This window comes from Balaenoptera physalus, assembly GCF_965194825.1.
Source record: "Balaenoptera physalus genome assembly, chromosome: 4".
Lineage (NCBI taxonomy): Eukaryota > Metazoa > Chordata > Mammalia > Artiodactyla > Balaenopteridae > Balaenoptera > Balaenoptera physalus.
In genome coordinates, this window is record NC_138891.1 from 1,460,935 (window position 1) to 1,483,487 (window position 22,553).

At 47.2% G+C, this 22,553-nt stretch overlaps 2 protein-coding genes across 8 annotated transcripts in view; one reads left to right on the top strand and one right to left on the bottom strand.

Moving 5' to 3' along the window:
• TOP2B (DNA topoisomerase II beta) overlaps positions 1 to 5,253 on the top strand; it is a 66,218-nt gene extending 60,965 nt beyond the window's left edge. For 2 of the 3 annotated variants that reach the window (XM_082460744.1, XM_082460745.1), the window contains exons 34-36: positions 1,971 to 2,093; positions 3,665 to 3,759; positions 4,739 to 5,253. In XM_082460744.1, coding sequence (XP_082316870.1) covers positions 1,971 to 2,093; positions 3,665 to 3,759; positions 4,739 to 4,906 — 386 coding nt within the window. In that variant the 3' untranslated portion in view covers positions 4,907 to 5,253. The remainder of the gene's footprint in view (positions 1 to 1,970; positions 2,094 to 3,664; positions 3,760 to 4,738) is intronic. The other variant, XM_082460746.1, reaches the window with a different exon arrangement.
• A 51-nt stretch (positions 5,254 to 5,304) lies between these two features.
• RARB (retinoic acid receptor beta) overlaps positions 5,305 to 22,553 on the bottom strand; it is a 460,352-nt gene continuing 443,103 nt past the window's right edge. For 3 of the 5 annotated variants that reach the window (XM_082460769.1, XM_082460773.1, XM_082460770.1), the window contains exons 6-8: positions 9,463 to 9,667; positions 8,489 to 8,647; positions 5,305 to 6,813 (exon numbers count right to left, since the gene is read on the bottom strand). In XM_082460769.1, coding sequence (XP_082316895.1) covers positions 6,593 to 6,813; positions 8,489 to 8,647; positions 9,463 to 9,667 — 585 coding nt within the window. In that variant the 3' untranslated portion in view covers positions 5,305 to 6,592. The remainder of the gene's footprint in view (positions 6,814 to 8,488; positions 8,648 to 9,462; positions 9,668 to 22,553) is intronic. The other 2 variants (XM_082460771.1, XM_082460772.1) reach the window with 1 other exon arrangement.

Below are 22,553 nucleotides of genomic sequence, written 5' to 3' on the forward strand. Positions count from 1 at the left end.
ATGCATTGATATGGAAAGACAGCTTTCTGGTTAAGCTGTGCTGTAGTTGGTTGTTGGGTTGTGAAGTAGGCTGAGAGTTTGTGCTGGTAGCAGTTGCCCGCCTCAGCTGTGTAGGCCATGCCTTAACTCCTCCTGGGAGCTGTCGCTCAGCTCAGTCTGGGCCTCTTGTTGTTTGTGAGTCATGCAGCTTTCTTTTCCGTAACCTTAGATTGTTTATGAAAAAGTTGATTGGAGTTGATTCACGAATCTGTTACTGGTACTTAGGCATATACCTTGAAGGAGGTCAGTGTTAGTGCTTTGTGTTTAAAAGATAATCATCACTTACCCAGCAAGTAAGTAAACAGTATGGAATGTCCCTTCAGGATCTTAGACGCGCACAACAGACACCACATTGCAGACACACATGCACTAGATGCAGCAGAACAACAGCCCCTGCTCTTCTGAACATACTGGGACGGCGGTGAGAAATTGGTTGGCCCTCCAGCCTCCAGCCCCGCCCTCACCCCGCCCTGGCCATGGTCTGTCTTTCTCTACTGAGGACTTTCTCTGTTGCTGTGCCCGCCACCCTTTCCCCGTGACTGAGGAAAGCTGGTCTGCACGTCTCTCAGGGTCCGTGCCCCTCAGGTTAGCTCACTCGGGTTTCGTGCCAGCTCTCCGCTTCCTCACGCGCTGAAGCGTCCAGAGTGACGACAGCGTGCCACCCTCCCGTTACCCGGCCCTCGCTTCACTGTCTCGTTCTGCACCGCCTCCCTGTACCTCCCAAATGGGCACTCCTAACTCGAGTCTGCCTTAGGATCAGGCGGGTCTACTTCTGGAGAGCGCAAACTGAGACGGGCCCTGTAATTTCCCTTTAAGCACCTTTTTATCGTCTTGATATGAGCATCTTACAACCACCCAGAAAACTGGGGAGCCCTTTCCCTCTGTGAACATGTCAGCCCGTTTCCTTCATCAGGCTGTTCCCCCGCATTCGACCTAACGAGTTAGCTTCGCATTAACTGAAAGGCCGGCATGCGCAGCTCACTCCCGCCCCGTGGCTCCAGCCCTTCACAGCAGACGGGCTCAGAGCCCTCCCATACCCGACCTACACCCGCCCGGTGGCGTCGCCAGTGCCACCTAACACTGCAGGCCTGGGAGCGTCCCAGGGGAAAGGGTGGTCACTGCAGCGCCCCGCCGTGTGGAGCCCGCACTCCTGCTGGGGGCCGCCCCGTGCCCTAGCGGTGGGAAAGCCCACAGAGCCTGCGGGCCTCTCCTGCTGCTCAACAAGGGGCCTCACCTCGAGCCCGCGTATTGGATCTCGATCACGTTCTCCATAGAAGGAGCGTGGGTGTTTTTCTTTAATAGAAAAGTGTGTGGTTAATTCAATACATTCTTTTTTTTCAAATGAGGTTTTACTAATCACACAAGTAAAGGCTGATTTATCAATTTTCATAGACTGTAAATGAAGCAAAGTCTTTAAAAACAAAATAAAGGCCTTTGGATCTATTATCCACTTACCTAGAATTTTCATATTTCTTTTCACATAAAAGTACCAAGTCTGGATTTCAACCTCTTAGTGGAAGTGAAGTTTCTATTCATGGTATTTGAGGGTCCCATAATTTTTTTTTTCTCTAAAACATTTTAAAAGTTAGAACTTAACATGTGGTTATACTTGCATTATCATTAATATGTCTTTTTACTACTACTTTTTAAAAGTTATTGCTTAATTCATTTTAATGGCCTTTGTTAATTTAAAATATCTCAATTGAATTATCAAAAGGCAAATTATGCAAAATCAAATAAAAAGCATTTTGTCACCTATGAGCAGTTGTTTGCCTTTACACTGGCACCAAATGGAGAGAAATCATTTTATTATTTAAGGCTACTCAATTTCATATCAGCAGTAAGAAATTCCATCGTTATAGGACTCACTCCAGCTTGAATTGTTGGTAAGAATATTCCATTGATCTATGAAATGGAAATTTGCTTAATAGGAAAACCATCTTTAGATACAACCCCTAAGCCCAAGAGAACCCCCAAACAGAAGAAAGTAGAGACTGTAAACTCTGACTCGGACTCTGAATTTGGCGTTCCAAAGAAGACAACAGCACCCAAAGGTGAGGATTATCTTTGTATAACCCTCTAGCATATTCCACGTGGCAAGTGTTTAGTCTCTTCTACTCACTGAATTTAGAGAGACTGGGTACCTATTTTATTTTAAATTGCTTCACTTCTCCGTAAGCAAATGTTCTAAGAATCAGTGCTGAATTAGAGTCCAAAGGAAATACAGCAATTTAGTCCACTTTGTTTACAAATCAAGAAACTGAGACTCAAAGAGGTTAAGTAAGTCAGCAACTTGCATACCAAAGAATGGTTCAGAGACCCCCTGCAGCGGACTCCCTGGAAGTGGTTGGTTATAAAAGGCAGTGGGGGTCGTCATTAAAGTGTGAGACTCCTTGGCGGAGGCTGGAGCGGGACTCTTAGGCCAGAGCCTCGTCCTCCTCCGGGAGCTGAGACAGCTGTCCTCAGGGCCCCCGCAAGGGCACAGCACCCGTTCCTCTCCCTGCTGTCTCCTCTTCGCCTCCAGAATCTACAGAGTCCTTCAAGATGCTTAAAAAAGTATGTGAGACATGATTTCTCTAAGGGTAGCTGTTCAGTCTTTCGTCCAACTGATAGATACTATCATCAACGTGTTTATTTCCTAAAGCGGTGGTTGGGATAAGGAGATACAGACCTACAGGGGGCCGAAGGGGCAGAAAAGAAACATAGTGACTAGGGAGGTTGGTACTTAGGCTGTGCATGGTTTGAAACCTTTGTAAATTCAGTAGTGCCATCTCATTGATTCATTTGATCAAGTATGACATCCCAAGACCATTTAGGCTATCTTTTCTTAACTAGTACAATCAGTTAGTCATAGCTCTTAAAGTTTAAAAAATTTAGAATTGCAGTTTACTTCCTTTTTCTCTTTCTCTGGCATCACTGTAGGATGGAGGACGTTTGGTGACCACTTACGTGTTACCTTCTCCCCTTCCTCCAATGATGAGCATGCGAGATTAGGTAGATGGAAAAAAAAACAGGCTGCATGGGGTGATTCTAGTCTGAGAAGGGAGTATGGATTTTGACAGATGATCTCGTGATTAATACTGGGGAATTTAGTTTAGTTAGGGCTGTGCTACTTAAAATGGGATATGCAACTGGCTGTTACTGCTGTGTGGCAGGAGAAGTTACAGTAAGCATCCAAACCTTTGCAGTCTGTGCTAATAAGAAAGTATGTCTTACTTTTCTAGTAATTCATGCTATATTTTTAGAAGTATTGGTCTATGACAAATTAGAAACTAATTTTTTTCATCGCATACAATTTAACACATTCTCTTCTAAGAGATTTTCTTTTCAGGCCAAGTACCACCTGTGCAAAATGCAAAGGTTTCTTTTATGCATTAGGGGTTTGGTCATTAAAGTTTGTCACCAGCACTTTCCAACTAATTTAAATGTATTGGTGAAATACTCCTTAGTCATGTCAACCCCAGAACTGAAATGGTGCTGACACACTTTCTATGTTAATCATAGTAAGAGATCAGGATTGCAGTACCAACTGGGCATGCCAAAGAAGTAAAAGTAATAATGCTTTGACGCTTTTTATATTGCACTTATTAACCTTGGGAGAAAAACCCCTTTGTATCATTTTAAGGTAAAGGCCGAGGGGCAAAGAAGAGGAAAGCATCTGGCTCTGAAAACGAAGGTGATTATAACCCTGGCAGGAAAACCTCTAAAACAACAAGCAAGGTAATTAGAAGCATCTTTTTAATAATGCACAGTTTTAAGAATGTCATGTAACTGGCTTAGTTCGCTTGTTACTGTAATGTCTTGTAACAGATTTAAACCTAGCATCTCTTATCCATAGGCGGCTTGTATATGGTTAAAAAATTATCCACGTGTAAAATTTACATAATCAGGACCACCTCTTGGATAAAGGGCAGCATAAATTAGCCTGCTTGAGTCTTCCACATCCTGCAGTGGCAGAAGTTACACGCTACCCTAAAATATTACTTTCCAGACCAAATAAAGGCTATTTCTTTTGAACTTGGATTTATTTGACCAGGACTGATTTGATTCTTTTTAACTTGAATTCATTTGACTGTGGCTAATTTTCCCAATTTGTCTGACCCTTCTCCAGCAGTACACTATCTCTTTAAGGTAAATTAATAACATCAAATGCCACCCTTTTCTCTCTCCACCCCTTCTTTTTAAAACTTAAAAACACGAACAGATGACTTTAGCTCCGTGGTGCTCTCCACACTGACCTTTTCCATCCAGTCATCTGCTGTGACTGGGGCCCATCCTGGTGACTCTCCTCTGCCTTTTATAAACGCTTGCTGCCTGCGCTACATACTGTCCATCAGTCTTGTTTTCCTCTTATGAATCGACAGGTACTCACCAGTAAGACAGCTTGAATTGTACCTCATCTGTGCATTGTGCAGATTTGCTGGGTAACATAAGAAGTTTAGAAAGAAAGAAGTAATGGTGGCATTATGAGATCACCAAGGTGGCAAATTATACTTAATCCTCCTCTTCCCTTCATGAAAATGATTAGGTAACTGGCTTCACACTTAAGTTAGCATTACAGTTCTGCTTTTAAAAGAACCACTGTTTGTAGTATTTCCCAAATATAAGTGAAGTGTACGGAATAATAATTTTTAACACTAGTCTTTTTTTTTTTCCCTAACTTTGGGGTTTTAAATCTCTTTTTAAAAAAAATGTCTAGAAACCGAAGAAAACATCTTTCGATCAGGATTCAGATGTGGACATCTTCCCCCCAGACTTCACTTCTGAACCACCTTCTCTGCCACGGACCGGTCGGGCTAGGAAAGAAGTAAAATATTTTGCAGAGTCTGATGAAGAAGAAGATGTCGATTTTGTGATGTTTAATTAGGTGCCCACAGAGCACGGAAAACAATTTTCAGCAGATAACTAACTAACTTGTGTTGTCCCTTTTGTCTTTTCTGTCTCAGACTTTTGTACATCTGGCTTATTTTAATGTGACGATGTAATTGATGGTTTTTTATTATTGTGGTAGGCCTTTTAACAAACAAACATTTTGTTCTTACACATACAGTTTTATGCTCTTTTTTACTCATTGAAATGTCATGTACTGTCTGATTGGCTTGTAGAATTGTTATAGACTGTTGTGCATTAGCACAGATTTTAATTGTCATGATTGATTGCAGACTACAGACCTGCTTTTTGAAATGAAATTTAAACATTAAAAATGGAACTGTGTTCTCTGTCTCTTTACTGAAGATGAACGTGCAGTAAAAGCTCTCATACGCCTTTAAAATAAATATATTTTATTCTTTGCCAGGAGACTCCATGGAAAAAGGTAAACAGTATATGAACATAGAAAGCATTGTTAAACAATTTCAATGTACAAACAGAGCCAGTGAAAGTACATCACAGACTTGCTAATATATCAAAAAAAAAAAAAAAACTTTTTCTACTAGTGCTTAAATGAGAACTAAGAAACTGACACTTGGATCTGTTAACCACTCCACCCCAGCCTCCACTCTGTTCATAGTGATTGATTGAACCAGGCCAGAGGACGCAGATTCTCTGCCGGTGACTTTGGGAGGCAACGCAAAACCACCCAGTATCAAGCAGGAATCAGGAAGGATACAGAGTTACACGGTGCAGGTGATAGATCAGCCCATCATTATCCCATGAAACCTCCCTAATGGCTTGTGAATAGGTAAACAAAAACTTTTATTAACACTGAAAAGTGTTTCTGCCTTGGAGGCTATCATTACTGTAAAAATGTATCTTTTTAAAAAAATTGTGTAGTTATGTCATTAAACAACAAGTAATAAACCACTTTTAATTTAAAGTGACATCCACAATTGAACAAATGACATTTGATACCTGAAGTGGCAGTTACACTGATACAGAATTCTCTTCTGCTAGTGCAGTGACTTTTTGTTGTACACTTCACTGGGCAACATGAAAGAAAAGATGCGGTCTGAGAGCATCCAGAGAGCAAGGACAAGCTTCTACACTAACTAAAGTAGAACACCTTTTGCCTTATCTTGCCACACTGTACGACAGTCCCATTTCCTTACCTCGATGTCTTGATCTGCGAAGGCAAGACAGTTATCTTTTTGACCCTTTCTTAACTGGACATGTACAGTAATCTGTTCCATAACCTTGGTGTCTTGGTTATTTGGAGTATGCAAGACAAAAGGAAAGCACCAAACGTACAGGAGAGAAAGAACAGAGCCATACTTCTGTATGTACAGAGTCTTCAGAAACTTAACCAGGGGTAAATCATTTTGACTGGGTCTTTGCCATGCAATCTTGAGTGTTCAAAGAGGAGAACAGAAGCCTTTAACTGGTTTTCGGTTGCATGAAATGGCTGATTGATTTTTAGAATTTAAAAAGTTTGTACTTCTAGGTAAGTCAGACAGTGAGGGGTACATATTGATACATATGAAAACTTCTTGGTCCTTCTTGAGTTTGAATGTATTTTCAGTCCAAAAACTAAGCAGCAGTAAAAATGTTTTTTCCTTGCATTTTCAATCCCAGGAGTGCAGGTACTGGGGAATGTTTGAAGTAGCTAGAAAGTGTCTTATTGCGGCAGTGGTGACTGACCGACACCGCTGTTCTCCACGGAGCCGGGCGAGGCGCTGGGACTGTGCTCCGCTGTGTTCCCACTTGAGCTTGGGGTCAAGGGCTCATGTCCTTCAGAATTCTCCAGCATTTCCTGAATGAGAGGGGGCATCGAGCCGGGAATTTCCATTTTCAAGGTAATTACACGTTCTGCACCTTTTCGAAAGAGATCATAGAAATCTGGTAGAGATACGGAGTCAAGGTGATAACCAGGGATCAATTTTCATCTACTTTAAACAAGGGTGGGTGAAAACCGTGCTACCAGGGCCTCCCAGAGGCTCTCCTAATTTGACACCATTAAAACGTTTCCACTTCATCTGCAGAAGAGCAGCAGAGATAGGATGACATACTTAAATGTGACAACTCCACACCTCTGTCAGTTTTGGGAAACAGTATCATTATATATTTACTCGACAAATTTACAAAGAGAAGCTCCTGGTAAGAGACCAGAAAGAGTATATCTTGAAGAGAGACAGTGAAAGGAGAGCAGTTCCCCACAAGTGCAGGCAGGGACCTGAGAAACAGACGTGTGGCGAACGAGATCACCCGCTCGATGTAGCACCGCGCTGCCCAGGAGGGCGGCCACTAGGTACACGCGAGTGTTTACACCCGCTAGGTTAAGTCCCGAAGGAAAAGCGGGCCTCGGCCGCCTCAGCCCCACCTCAAGGGCCTGAGAGCCACGTGTGGCTGGCGGCCGCTGGACGATGCGGGTTGCAGATCGCGTCCGCTCCGTTAGCGCTGTCCAGCTAGGTACAGGGAGGGGCGGTGTGAAGTTCCACAGCCTCGCGGATTTAAAATCAGAGACGGAGGGGACATGGGGATATATGTATATGCAGAGCTGATTCACTTTGTTATACAGCAGCAACTAACACACCACTGTAAAGCAATTATACTCCAATAAAGATGTTAAAAAATAAAATAAATCAGAGACGTCACAGTGACTGACAGTGGTCAAGACTGGTGACCTGTACACTTAATCCCAGGCTAGGGATGAACTCGGGGTCTCACGGACTCCTAGAAGGAGCTCAGGGCTCAGGAATTGAAACCCCTAATCAAACACGTTCGCTGTGCTTCTAGGCACTTCCTGAAATGTCGAGTTTGTTCCCTGGCTCACCAGGCCTTCAGGGAAGGGGAGTGACAACAGCACGTCTGCTCCAGGGACGCTGCTGAGCCTTCTCGGTAGGAAAGCCCTGCTCTCACACTCAGCTGCCGTGTGGCTCCAGGCACTTCTGTAATTGCTCCAGTTGCCATATTAACTGGAAATCACTAGGCAAAAATAGTTACACCTCTCAGGAAGGCAAGAATCCCTTTGCTTAGAGGTGCAGAAGTTAAATCTGCCTACACGCTGAGAGAACAACGGCTAGACCGATGGAGAGAGGTGCATAACCAGTCACGGTCACCCTAAGCACTACTCATTTTTTCTTGAGGTTTGGGTGTTCAGGAAAAACTGGAATCAAGTTTACACAAACCAGAGCACGTATGGAAAGCTGGAATGAAATGTACAAAACGAGAAAATTAAAATGCCGGTTATATAGTATGCTCTCTTGGCAACAGTTTTTCTGATCACTCAGTCATCTGAATTTTAAAGCTTTCCTCATCTACTGAGATCATTGAGTAGGGTAAGACTTGAGGTTTTACTGTTTTTAAGGGCAGGTACTATTTAATTCCTTTCGATTCCAATGAGAAATGAATTCCAGAATAATAGCAAAAAGGCAGCTACTATCAAACATCCAGTACTATCAAACATGGCAGTACTATCAAACCCCTCAATTAAAACACGGGGTTTTAAAAAGCAATACACCGTGGTCAGGACCGCAAGTCCACCTGATGGGTGAGGGCAGTGTGGCGGACGTACCTTTAGCACTGATGCTGCGGAGATCTGTGATTTTCATGAGGATCTTTGGAAACATGTGAGGCTTGCTGGGTCGTCTCTTTCTGATATAAATTTTTAGTGCTTCCAGCAATGGTTCTTGTAGCTTATCTACTTTTGTTGGTTCCTCAAGGTCCTGACGGTCTAGATTCCAGGAGTAAGGTATTAAACAATTAGTATCAGGACAGAAGGAGGTACACATTTGCAGGCTAGACTTTCTGCCCAGTTCCCCTCCCTCCTTGGTTCCACTATATCGTAACCTTATTAATTCGATGACTCAATCACATAAACAGATCTGAAGATGTGTGCAACTGCCTTGAGCAGTGACACTAGAAAATGATTGTCCACAGTTTGAAGGCTGGTTGCTTTTGTCCCCAGCGGAGAATTACTTCTCATGACCAGGAGGTGTCACTACTGAACTGAGTTAAAGGAAACCTTGAGCAGGATGGTTAAAAAGGCAAGGTCAATCAGCCCCCTAATTGATGCCAGTAACTCGGTAACCACACATGGTGCGGCCTCCCGTGAGCCAGGAGGGGTCACTGCAAAGAACTGTATTTCACCCCAGCCCTCCCAAGGATGGTAGGGGGCCGACACAGTGACTTGTGATCTCAGCCCCTGAAGAGCAAACAGCACATGCAAGTTTCTGGCTCATCCTAAAAATGTCCCGGGGCAATTTATGTTACAACAGTCTGATCCTACCTTTAAAAAGGCACCTGTGGTAACTGGAGAAATAGCATTTTGGGATTTCAGAGCAGGAAAACCCCAAATGCCTTTATTTAACTTATAAAAATATGGAAAAATGCAACAAACTCTAAGCATGCATGCCTGGCTTTATCCACACGTCCTTTTCCATGCAAAACAACTCCAAAGAGGAGATGAGGAATTTCCCATAAATCACAAGCGTGAGCTGCTCTTGAGAGTCTTGAGGACTCTCACGAGGGTTTTCTGGGTGGCGGTACCTCCACAGATCAAGCAGATGGCGCTGAGAAGGCCTGTCTCCGTGTCGTCCATCTCCAGAGGCAGAAGCTGGCCGGCGAAGGTGAACACGAGGTCGGTCAGGGGGCCGAACCCGGCGTTGTGCATCTGGGTTCGATTCAGGGTCAGGCCGTCCGAAAACGTCATGGTGTCTTGCTCTGGGGTATACCTGGTGCAGATTCTCAGAATCTGGAAGAAAACAACCACGTCTGCATCATCAAAGCGAGCCTGGCCCGGCGGCCTCCATCGGATCAGGGCAGGAAATCACGGGAAGATTTCCGAGGAGCTCTGGCAGCACACGAGTCTCTGCCCACCCCCCCCCCTTGGGGGTGAACGTCTGTTCCAGCTCTTCCCTCAAAAGACCACAGAAGTCAAAACATGGCTAAAGTTCTTTAGGGAATAATAAATAGGACACAGAATTTGAGAAATATCTGTTTATGCTAAAAGTAATTCATCTGACTCAAATAAACATTTACTGAGTACCTACTTATGTCCCAGGCACTGTGCCAGGTGCTTATAAAAAGAGGAAGAAGATTCTATTCTTTTTTTTTTTTTTTTAAAGAGCTTACAGTCTACCAAAAAAGAAAGCCACTATTTACCACTTATTAAATGCCTGGTGTATATCAAGTGTTTACACGTGCTCTCCATTCAAACTTCTTAAGAACTCGGTGAAGTGAATACGTTTCTTATTTTATAGACGAGGGGCCGGAGGCTCAGAAAGGCTAGGCCGGGTGCCCAGCGCCACACAGCTGAGACGTGGCTGACTCTGATGTATTCCAAGTGGGACTCCCGCTGGGACACCCCTGATCATGCAGCCCCAGACGACGGTGACCCACAGAGCAGGAGCGGAACAAGCAAGGTGCCACGGCGCTGGCAGGGGGGGAGCTTGGGCACAGCCGGCAGGAAGCCACGGGCAGGTCCACGGACAGGAGGTGGCCTGTCAGCTCAGCCCGGAAGTCTGGTGGGTTTCTCTGGAAAAGCGGCCTGGGCCTCCTGCCACATCTGCCAGCCCCGCCCGACACGCCCTCGGTCTGTAACCCTGCGGCCCGCGGTCACCACAACGCCTGCCCGCCCAACCCCCAGTGCCCGTCAGGGCTCTGCGCACCCGCAGCGCTGATCCCCCCAGAGCCGCAGCGCTGCACCAACCGGGCCTCCACGCTGGACTCTCCCTCGCAGGAGGCCTCAGAGCTGCCGAACAAGTTAACCCCGCCTGGACCCAGCAGGCTGGGGGAGCTGGGAATTTCTCCCAGATGCTCATGTGACTGGGTGTGGTCCCCACGGACGTCAGCCTAGAGGACACTGCCACCAGGGGCTCCGGGCCCTTCCTGTCCCATGGCGTGGCAGAGGGCCGGCCCCTGAGAACGCCCGTGCCCGCTCCCCGTGATCCCACCAGAGCTCCCGAAAGGAGAACTTCTGCCGAATCTTGCATCGTCTCAGGGAAGTGCCGGGGGTTTGGGGCAAGGACGCTTCCGGTGGGGAAGCCCTTGCAATCTGATGGGCAATGTGGGTGCAGGAGCCTCACGGCCACTGGACCACAGCAACCAGGGAGGGGCCGGGCCGCTGCAGGGAAGGGCCAGATGCTCCCGCGCCGTGGCTCTGTGTCCCCCCAATCCCAGGAAGACGCAGACAGGCAGGACTCCAGCGTGGACGCCCCGTGGAGGGAGGCCGTGGCGGCCCTGCTGATGAGAAGGTCTGCTGCCGCGCCTTCCCGGTCAGAAGACGTCTGAGAGCAGCAGATGGCCATGAGCACGCCCCACCTGGTGCAGCAGCAGCTGACACGGGGCAGATCGCCGACCACACGGGGCCGTGCCTAGTGCTTCTAACCACGACGTAACTTCTGTGTCAACCCACGAGGCAGACGCTACTGCCACCCCATCCTACAGGCAGGGCACAAACCCCAGCAGCTTGTCCTGGGTCACGTGAGTCCCAGGAGGCATCGCGTGCTTCGGGCCTGTGCTCTCCACCTCTGCTCCCGGCAGCCAGCCTCGGGGCTCCTCAGGCCACCGCCCAAGCCCAGGTGTCCCTCTCGGGGAGGTGACCGCTGGCCCTGCCGAGGGCCTCCTGCAGCTCCCAGCCCGCGGGGGGGAGCTCTTCACAGGACCTACCAGGCTTGCAGCGGCGCGCGCCCAGCGGCCTGGAAAGAACGTTGCACAGCCTTCGCGTTCCGTGGGAGGGGCTTGGGCGGAACCAGGATCTGCGCTCAGGCTTCGCGTGCCCGGCGCGTGGCCCGTGGCAGCCCAGGCGTGAATGCGCGTGGTTATCAAAGCACCACAGAGACTCCTTCCCTGGAGGGGACCACCTGCACCTCTCGGACACTTGTCCAGGGACGCCCCCCCCCCCCCGGGGGCTCAGCCGTTCCCTCTGGGTCCCTCTGGCCGGCCTGTGGCCCTTCACCTTGGTGGCCGACGGGGCCTGAAGCCACGCCAGCGTCAGAGCAGCAGAGGGACCCGGACGTCGCCGGGCACGAGCCTTCGCTCCCTCGGAGGCCCGAGAGCACACGCGTGACCACATGCCTGACGGTGCCGGCAGAGCCTCCCAACCCGGGCCAAGGTCCCTCAGCGCCGGGAGAGGCGCCAGGAGCATGGCCTTGGCGCGGTCACCGCGTGCTCGGCGTCTAGGGGCTCGGAACCTCTGCACACGCTTCCAGGTTGGATCAAACAGGCAGCGAATCTCTGCAGTTTCGCGCACGAGCGCCGCGCCTGCCGGGGTGGAAGAGCCGGGTCTGGGGGCGAGGCGGCTGCGAGCCGCCCGCGGCTCCCCCGAAACCCGAGCCCAGACGGCAGCGCACGCGGCGCCCACTCCACGTGGCAGGGCTTTCCTCCTCACAAGCTGATAAATACGTGGGCTGTGATGAAGCAGTGAAACCCCGTCCTGTTGCCCCTCGCCCTACAAAGTTCAAAGCCAACACCAGGCATAAACGGGCATCCAGCGGGGAGGGCCTGGGGCTGGGCCAGGCCGCCCGGGGGACAAACCCCGGAGCTCCGGCTTGTCACACTAAAGGCAAACGCCAGCAGCCGCTGCCAAGCGCTGCTCCAGGAAAAACCGCCCTTCGTTTGAAAGGAGGGGGTTTGGTCTGGGAGGTGGAGCACGCGGGCCCCACGAGGTGTGTAAAAACAGGCCCAGCCAGGTCGACCCTCCAAAGGAGGGGCGTGGCGGACACACAGAGCCCGCTGATGGGCAAGGCTGACCCTCCTCAGGGCACGACGCCCCTCCCCCGCCCCCAGGGACGCCGAGGGTCGCCCACTGCCTGCCGGGGCCGCGGACCAGGGGGCCGCGGGCCTGAGCACGGGGCGCGGGGCGCAGGGGCCCCGTCCGCTTCTGTCCTTCCGCCTCGGCAGCCGGACCCGCCGCTCAGCACGGTCACCAGGGCGCCTGGGCCTCGCAGCCATCCCCCGGGCTTGCGGTCCTCTCCAGGCCCCGGGACCGCCCCTTCTCCCCGCGGCCCCGCCCCCGCCCGCACCAAAGCCTGTGCGCGGGCCGCTCCCTCGGCTTTCACGCTTCCCCGCTGGCCTGCACGCAGGAGACTTTTCTATTCAGGGTTCAGCTCAACGTCACCTCGTCAAGGAGCAGGGAACACGTGTCCTAAAAACCATTACTTTGTATCACTCCACCCCATTTTTTTCGAAATAGGAAATACAGTGGTTTAAAAATTGAGGCACAGAGCTTCCCTGGTGGCACAGTGGTTGAGAATCTGCCTGCCGATGCAGGGGACACGGGTTCGAGCCCTGGTCTGGGAAGATCCCACATGCCGCAGGACTACTAAGCCCGTGAGCCACAACTACTGAGCCTGCGCGTCTGGAGCCTGTGCTCCGCAACAAGAGAGGCTGCGATAGTGAGAGGCCCGTGCACCGCGATGAAGAGTGGCCCCCGCTTGCCACAACTAGAGAAAGCCCTCGCATAGAAACAAAGACTCAACACAGCCAAAAATAAATAAATAAATAAATAAAACACATTTAAAAACAAACAAAAATTGAGGCACAACACGCGTGGTGGTTTTAACACATTCTCTGCTCACACTCCCTCTGGGGAGCAGAGCTTCAGTCTCCTCCCCTGGAGATGGGGCTGGACCAGCACCTGACCCGCAGGCAGGATGCAGGGCAGTGAGGGCAGGTCACAAGGCCACAAGGCCACGGGAGGCATGGCCCCGCTTGCTTGCTCTCCCCAATCTCCTGTCCTGGGGAGGCTGGCTGACGTGTCACTGGGACGTGCACGTAGCCCCCAGGGAGGTCCATGCGGCCAGGAGCCTGGCTCTCTGGTCAACAGTGGCACCAGCCTGCCGGGCAGGCGTGCTGAGCCAGCCCGGAAGCAGCCCATCTAGCCCCAGTCAGGCCTTCAGATGAGGCGGCCTGCAATGTCGCCACGGCAACCTTGGAAAACCCCTGGCAGACCCACCCGGCTCGGGCCAGCAAGGAACTGTGTAACAGTGTTTTAAGTGGCTCAGTTTGGGGCAGCCTGCTACACGGCAATAGGTCACTAACACAACGTACTTGCTGCAGGTCGTGTGCACAGCCTGACACACACAAAACTGGATGTATTCCCCAAGTGGGTGCCGGCGTGAGCGCCACCAGATCACAGCACCCACAGTTCTGGTGTCCACAGGCACCCTTGGCCTTTCCTGATGAACCCTCCTCCCCAAGAGGCACCATTATCTTAACTTGTGTTCCTATCAATTAGTTCCGCCTGAACTTGAACTTTGGGTGAATTGAATCACAGTCTAGTCTGGCTTCTGTTCCCTCCACGTGGCGGCTGGGAGATTCCCCGTGCTGGCTTGTGGGGCAGGCACCTTTTTCATTGCTGTGTGATATTCCACAACTGATCGCTCGCCCTGCTTTATGTTCCTCATAGCAGCTTTGTTCTCTGAGCTTACAGATCCCCCCTCCCCCACCCCAGGAGATGAGCTTCTAGCAGGAGACCGCTCTTTATCTGTCCTGCCCCTTGCTGTTTCCTTGGCACCTAAGGCAGGGTGGTCCACACAGCAGGTGATGAATGAATACTTACCCACTTACTAAGGAAATCCCCTGAAAGGGGCTTACACAATCCAGAGATTTCTAAATTTTTCAGCAAAGGAGAAAACTCCAGTCGCTCACCGATCTTGTTCTCTTTATTAACTGTGTTTGGCAATCTGGGGGCAGGTCCTGATCTGATTTGACTGTTTACCCTCCAGTGCTTGTGGGAATGTTGATGTGCCATAATAATACCAACTGCATACACAGAGCTGTGCCTGGTCGTCTTCCCCGGCAGTACGTGTACCTGCAGCGATGACCACATGGGAACAAGGTGTCTCCCCAGGGGACCTGCCACCAGCCTGCCATTCCTGAGAAGGAAACGCATGTGCTAGGAGCACAAGTCTCCTTGCTGTACAGCTTCTGAGACCACTGCTCAGGGAGCCACTGCTTACATGTTACGGGAAGTATGCTGACTTAAATTTAACAATAAATACATTGCTAGAGCCCGGGTTTCTGGCCGCTGGCTTGGCCCTGCGGCTCCCTGCCTGCCCCTTGTGCCTGAGCAGTTATTTAAGAGTTGGCTGGAGACAAGATGGTGGAGTAGAAGGGCCTGAGCTCACCTCCTCTCATGAAAACTCCAAAATCACAACTAACTGCTGAACAACCAGTTACAAACCCATTGACCAAACAGACTGGAAACTACCAAAAAAAGATATTCTACACCCAGAGACAGAAGAAGCCACAACGAGACAGTAGGAGGGGCACTTTCACGATATAATCAACTCCCATAACTGTTGGAGGGGCGCGACACACAAACTGGAAAATAATTATATCGCAGAGGTTCTCCCAGAGGAGTGAGAGTTCTGAGCCCAATGTCAGGCTCCCCAGCCTGGGGGTCTCACATCAGGAGGAGGAGCCCCAGAGCATCTGGCTTTCAAGGCCAGTGGGGCTTGAGTGCAGGAGTTCCACAGGACTGGGGGAAACAGTGACTCCACTCTTGGAGGGCGCACACAAGGCTTCACGTGCACTAGGACCCAGGGCAAAGCAGTGCCTCCGTAAGAGCCTGGATCAGACCGACCTGCAGGTCTTGGAGGGTCTCTTGAGGAGGAGGGGGTCGGGTGTGGCTCAATGTGGGGAAAAGGACACTGGTGACAGAGGTACTGGGACTATTCATCAGCGTGAGCTCTCCTGGTGGCTGCCATTTTGGCAGAGACCTGGCCCCACCCAACAGCCTGCAGGCTCCAGTGCTGGGACGCCTCAGGCCAAACAACCAGCAAGACAGGAACACAGCCCCACCCATCAGCAGACAGGCTGCCTAAAGTCACCCTGAGCCCACTGACGCCTCTAGACATGCCCCTTGACCACCAGAGGGACAAGACCCAGCCCCACCCGCCAGAGTGCAGGCACCAGGCCCTCCCACCAGGAAGCCTGCACAAGCCCCTGGACCAACCTTACCCACCAGGGGGCAGACACTAGAAGCAGGAGGAGCTACTATCCTGCAGCCTGAGAAACGGAGAACAAACACAGAAAGTCAGACAAAATGAGATGGCAGAGGAATATGTCCCAGACGAGAGAACAAGATAAAACCCCAGAAGAACAACTAAGTGAGGTACAGACAGCCAATCTTCCTGAAAAAGAATTCAGAGTAATGATGGAAAAGATGATCTAAGATCTCAGAAAAAAAAAATGGAGACACAGACTGGTGAGATACAAGAAATGTTTACAAAGAACCAGAAAATTTAAAAAACAAACAGATGAACAGTACAATACCGAAATGAAAAATACACTAAGATGAACCAATAGCAGAATGACTGAGGCAGAAGAATGAATAAGTGACCTGGAAAACAGAATAGTGGAAATCACTGCCGTGGAACAGAATAAAGAATGAAAAGAAATGAGGACAGTCTAAGTGACCTCTGGGACAACTTTAAATGTGCCAACATTCACATTATAGGGGTCTCAGAAGGAGAAAAGAGAGAGAAGGGCCTGAAAAAATATTTAAGAGGTAATACCTGAAAACTTCCCTAACATGAGAAAGGAAGCACCCACTCAAGTCCAGGAAGCACAGAGAGTCCCAGGCAGGATAAACCCAAGGAGCAACACACCGAGACACATACTAATCAAACTGACAAAAATTAAAGACAAAGAGAAAATATTAAAAGCAACAAGGGAAAAGCAACAAATAACATACAAGGGAATCCCCATAAGGTTACCACCTGACTTTCCAGCAGAAACTGTGCAGGCCACAAGGGGGGCGGAGGGGCATGATATATTTAAAGTGATGAAAGGGAAAAACCTACAATCAAGAATACTTTACCCAGCAAGGCTCTCATTCAGATTTGATGGAGAAATCAAAAGCTTTACAGACAGGCAAAAGCTAAGAGAACTCAGCACCACCAGACCAGCACTGCAACAAATGCTGAAAGAACTTCTCTAGGCGGGAAAGACCACAACTAGAAACAAGAAACTTACGAATGGGAAAGCTCACCATTAAAGGCAAACATAGAGTAAAGGTAGGAAATCATCCACACAGAAATATGATATCAGAACCAGCAATCGTGAGAAGAGGAGAGTACACATGCAGGATATTGGAAATGCACTGAAATGAAAAGACCAGCAACTTAAAACAATCTTGTTTATATATAGACAACTACATTAAAACCTCATGGTAACTGCAAACCGAAAATCTACAACAGATACACACACAAAAAAGAAAAAGGAATCCAAACACAACACTAAAGTTAGTCATCAAATCACAAGAGAACAAAGAGGAAGGGAAGAAAAAAAAGACATACAAAAACAAATCCAAAACAAGTAACAAAGTAGCAAAAAGAACATACATATTGTTAATTACCTTAAACATAAACGGATTAAATGCTCCAACCAAAAGACACAGATTGGCTGAATGGTTACAAAAACAAGACCCATATATATACTGTCTACAAAGGCCCACTTCAGATCTAGGGACACATACAGACTGAAAGTGAGGGAACGGAAAAAGGTATTCCATGAGAATGGAAATCAAAAGAAAGCTGGAGTAGCTATACTCATATCAGATAAAACAGACTTTAAAATAAAGACTGTTATGAGAGGGACTTCCCTGGTGGCGCAGTGGTTAAGAGTCCACCTGGCGATGCAGGGGACATGGGTTCGAGCCCTGGTCTGGGAAGATCCCACATGCCACGGAGCAACTAAGCCCGTGTGCCACAACTACTGAGCCTGCACTATAGAGCCAATGAGCCACAACTACTAACCCACCTGCTGCAACTACTGAAGCCCGTGAGCCTAGAGCCTGTGCTCTGCAACAAGACGAAGCCACCGCAATGAGAAGCCTGCACACCACAACGAAGAGTAGCCCCCGCTCGCCACAACTAGAGAAAGCCTGCGCGCAACAACGAAGACCCAATGCAGCCAAAAATAAATCAATAAAATAAATTTATATAAAAAAAAGAATATTACAAGAGACAAAAAAAGACACTACGTAATGATCAAGGGATCAATCCAAGAAGACGATATAACAACTGTAAATATATATGCACCAAACATTAAGAGCACCTCAATATATAAGGCTAACAGCCATAAAGGGAGAAATTGACAGTAACACAATAATAGTGGGAGACCGTAACACCCGTTTCAGCAATGGACAGATCATCTAGACAGAAAAGCAATAAGGAAACACAGGCCTTAAATGACACATTAGACCAGATGGACTTAATTGATATTTAGAGAGCATTTCATCCAAAAGCAGAATACACATTTTTCTCATGTGCACATGGAACATTCTCCAGGACTGACCACATGCTGGGCCACAAAGCAAGCCTCGGTGAATTTAAGATAACTGAAATTGTATAAAGCATCTTTTCCGAGCACAGTGCTATGAGATTAGAAATCAATTCCAAGAAAAAAAACTGTAAAAAACACAAACACATGGAGACTAAACAATATGCTATTAAACAACCAATGGATCACTGAAGAAATGAAAGAGAAAATCAAAAATAGCTAGAGACAAATGAAAACAAAAGCATAACAATCCAAAACCTATGGGATGCAACAAAAGCAGTTCTAAGAGGGAATTTTATAGCTATACAATCTTACCTCAGGAAATAAGAAAAATTTCAAATAAAAACTTAACCCTACACCTAAAGCAATTAGAGCAAATAAAGAACAAACAAAACCCTAAGTTAGTAGATGGAAAGAAATCATAAAGATCAGAGCAGAAATAAATGAAATAGAGATGAAGAAAACAACAGAAAAGATCAATGAAGCTAAAAGCTGGTTATCTGAAAAGATAAACAGAACTGATAAACCTTTAGCCAGTCTCATCAAAAAGGGAGAGGGTTCAAATCAATAAAATTAGAAATGAGAAAGGAGAAGTTACAATGGACACCACAGAAATACAAACGATCATAAGAGACTACTGCAAGCCGACTGTATGCCAATAAAGTGGGCAACCTGGAAGAAATGGACAAATTCTTAGAAAGGTTCAATCTCCCAAGACTGAACCAGGAAGAAATAGGAAATATGAACAGACCAATCAAAAGTACTGAAATTGAAACTGTGATTAAAAAACTCCCAACAAACAGAAATCCAGGACCAGATGGCTGCACAAGTGAATTCTACTAAACATTCAGAGCAGAGTTAACACCTACCCTTCTGAAACTGTTCCAAAAAATTGCAGAGGAAGGAACACTCCCCAACTCATTCTATGAGGCCACCATCACCCTGATACCAAAACCAGACAAAGATACCACCAAAAGAAAAAAATTACAGGCCAGAATCACTGATAAACATAGATGCAAAAATCCTCAACAAAATACTAGCAAACCATACACCATGATCAAGTGGGATTTATCCCAAGGATGCAAGGACTCTTCAATATCCGCAAGTCAATCAGTGTGATACACCATACTAACAAACAAGAATAAAATCCATACGATCATCTTAACAGATGCAGAAAAAGCTTTTGACAAAATTCAACACCCATTTATGACAAAAACTCTGCAGAAAGTGGGCAGAGAGGGAACCTACTTCAACATAATAAAGGCCATATATGACAAAACCACAGCAAACATCACTCTCAATGGTGAAAAGTTGAAAGCACTTCCTCTAAGATCAGGAACAAGACAAGGCTGTCCACTCTCGCCACTTTTATTCAACACAGTTTTGGAAGTCCTAGCCACTACTATCAGAGAAGAAAAAGAAATAAAAGGAATCCACATTGCAAAAGAAAGTTAAACTGTCACTGTTTGCAGATGACATGATACTACACATAAAAAATCCTAAAGAGGTTACCAGAAAACTCCTAGAGCTCATCAATGAATCTGGTAAGGTTGCAGGATACAAAATTAATACACAGAAATCTCTTGCATTTCTTAAGAACGGAAGATCAGAAAGAGAAATTAAGGAAACAATCCCACTTATTGTTGCAATAAAAAAGAATAAAATATCTAGGAATAAACCTACCTAAGAAGGCAAAAGACCTGTACCCTGAAAACTATAAGACACAGATGAACAAAATTGAAGATGACACAAACAGATGGAAAGATACACCATGTTCTTGGATTGGAAGAATCAATATTGTCAAAATGAATATACTACCAAGGCAATCTACAGATTCAACGCAATCCCTATTAAATTACCAATGGCATGTTTCACAGAACTACAACAAAAAAAAAATCTTAAAATTTGTATGGAAACACATAAGACCCCGAATGGCCAAAGCAATCCTGAGAAAGAAAAATGGAGCTGGAAGAATCAGGCTCCCTGTCCTCAGACTATACTACAAAGCTACAGTAATCAAGACAATATGGTAATGGCACAAAAACAGAAATATAGATCAATGGAACAGGATAGAAAGCACAGAAATCAACCCATGCTCCTATGGTCAATTAATCTATGACAAAGGAGGCAAGACTATATGATGGAGAAAAGACAGTCTCTTCAATAAGCGGTGCTGGGAAAACTGAACAGCTACATGTCAAAGAATGAAATTAGAACACTCCCCAACACCATACACAAAAATATACTCAAAATGGATTAAAGACCTAAATGTAAGACCAGATACTATAAAACTCTTAGAGGAAAACATAGGAAGAGCACGCTTGGACATAAATCACAGCAATATCTTTTTGGATCCACTTCCTAGTGTAATGAAAATAAAAATAAAAATAAACAAATGGGACCTAACTACATTTAAAAGCTTTTGCACAGCAAAGGAAACCATAAACAAAACAAAAAAACCATTTTCTCCCACAGAATGGGAGAAAATATTTGCAATCAAAGTGACCGACAAGGGGTTAATCTGCAAAATATACAAACAGTGCAGGCAGCTCAATATCAAAAAAACAACAGAATAAAAAAATGAGAAAACCTAAATAGACATTTCTTCAAAAAGACATACAGATGGCCAAAAAGCACATGAAAAGATGTTCAACATCACTAATTATTAGAGAAATGCAAATCAAATTACAATGAGATATCACCTCACACCGGTCAGAATGGCCATCATCAAAAAGTCTACAAACAATAAATGCTGCAGAGGGTGTGGAGAAAAGGGAACCCTCTTGCACTGTTGGTGGGAATGTAAACTGATACAGCCACTATGGAGAACAGTATGGAGGTTCCTTAAAAAACTAAAAATAGAACTACCATATGACCCAGCAACCCCACTCCTAGGTGTATATCCTCAGAAAACTACCGTTTAAAAAGATGCATGCACCCCTATGTTCATAGCAGCACTATTTACAATAGCCAGGACATGGAAACAACCTAAATGTCCATCGACAGAGGAATGGATAAAGAAGATGTGGTACATACATACAGTGGAATATTACTCAGCAGAAAAAGGAATGAAATAATGCCATTTGCAGCAACATGATGCACCTAGAGATTATAGACTATACTTACTAAATGAAGCAAGTCACACAGAAAAAGACAAGTATCATATGATATCACTTATATGTGGAATCTAAAAAAAATGATACAAATGAACCTATTTACAGAGCAGAAACAAGACTCAGACTTCGAAAACAAACTTATGGTTACCAAAGGGGAAAGGTGGGGGAAAGGATAAATTAGTAGGAGTTTGGTAGTAACATATACACACTACTATATATAAAATAGATAATCAACAAGGACCTACTGTATAGCACAGGGAATTCTACTCAATATTCTGTAATGACCTATATGGGAAAAGAATCTGAGAAAGAGTGGATAGATATATATGTATAACTGTACACCTGAAACTAACACATGGTAAATCAACTGTACTCCAATATAAAATAAAACATCAAAAAAAATTTTAGTAATATATTTTAGTTAACCTAACAGATCCAACCTACTGTTTTAACAACATCAAGGAGATATTTCGTATTATTAAACACGAAGTCTGAAACCACGTACTTCCTTTACCACCACAGCACGCAGACCGGCTGCACTCCAGCACAGCCCCAGACAGCGGCGTGTGGGCGTCTGTGTACACACCTACACGTGCAGACACACATGTCCATGAACGTGCACAGAGACGCTCTGGGCTTAGCAGCGACGATGGTGGCGAGGAGGAGGATGGTGGCTACGGTAAAGGAGCTCTTCCTAAGTGCCAGGTACTGAGCCAAGTGCTTCCCGTGCACTAACCCCATCCGCTGTCCCTTACTGGGGAGGAGCTACCGTCACACCCACTTCAGCGGGGCTGCTCGGAGGGGCAGAGCCGGGGTGTGAGCCCGGGAGTCCGGTCCCAGCACGCCCACCTCGCAGGGACCGCTCAGTACCCTGAGGCCAGCAGGCTGTGGCTTTTCTCACAGGGACCCTGGATCCTGCAACAGCACAGGCAGCTGGGCCTCCGAGAGCAGAGCTGGCCCCTCTCAGACCAGGGTCCTGTCTCCACCGAGTCCCTGGGGGGACAGGTTCACGCAGGAACAGCCCTCCCTGGCGGGGCCCCAGAGCCACAGATGGTGCTGGAAGCCCAGCAGGGCAGTCACTGCTGCGTGGCCAGGAGCGAGGCGCGGGTGGATGGCAGAGGGGAGGGCGGGCGGACCCCTTGGGACTGTCAACCAGACCCGCCCCCGCCCAGGCCTCCTCGGCCTGTCCTGCAGGAGACACAGCACAGGCGCTGGTGGCCACGGGGGCCGCAC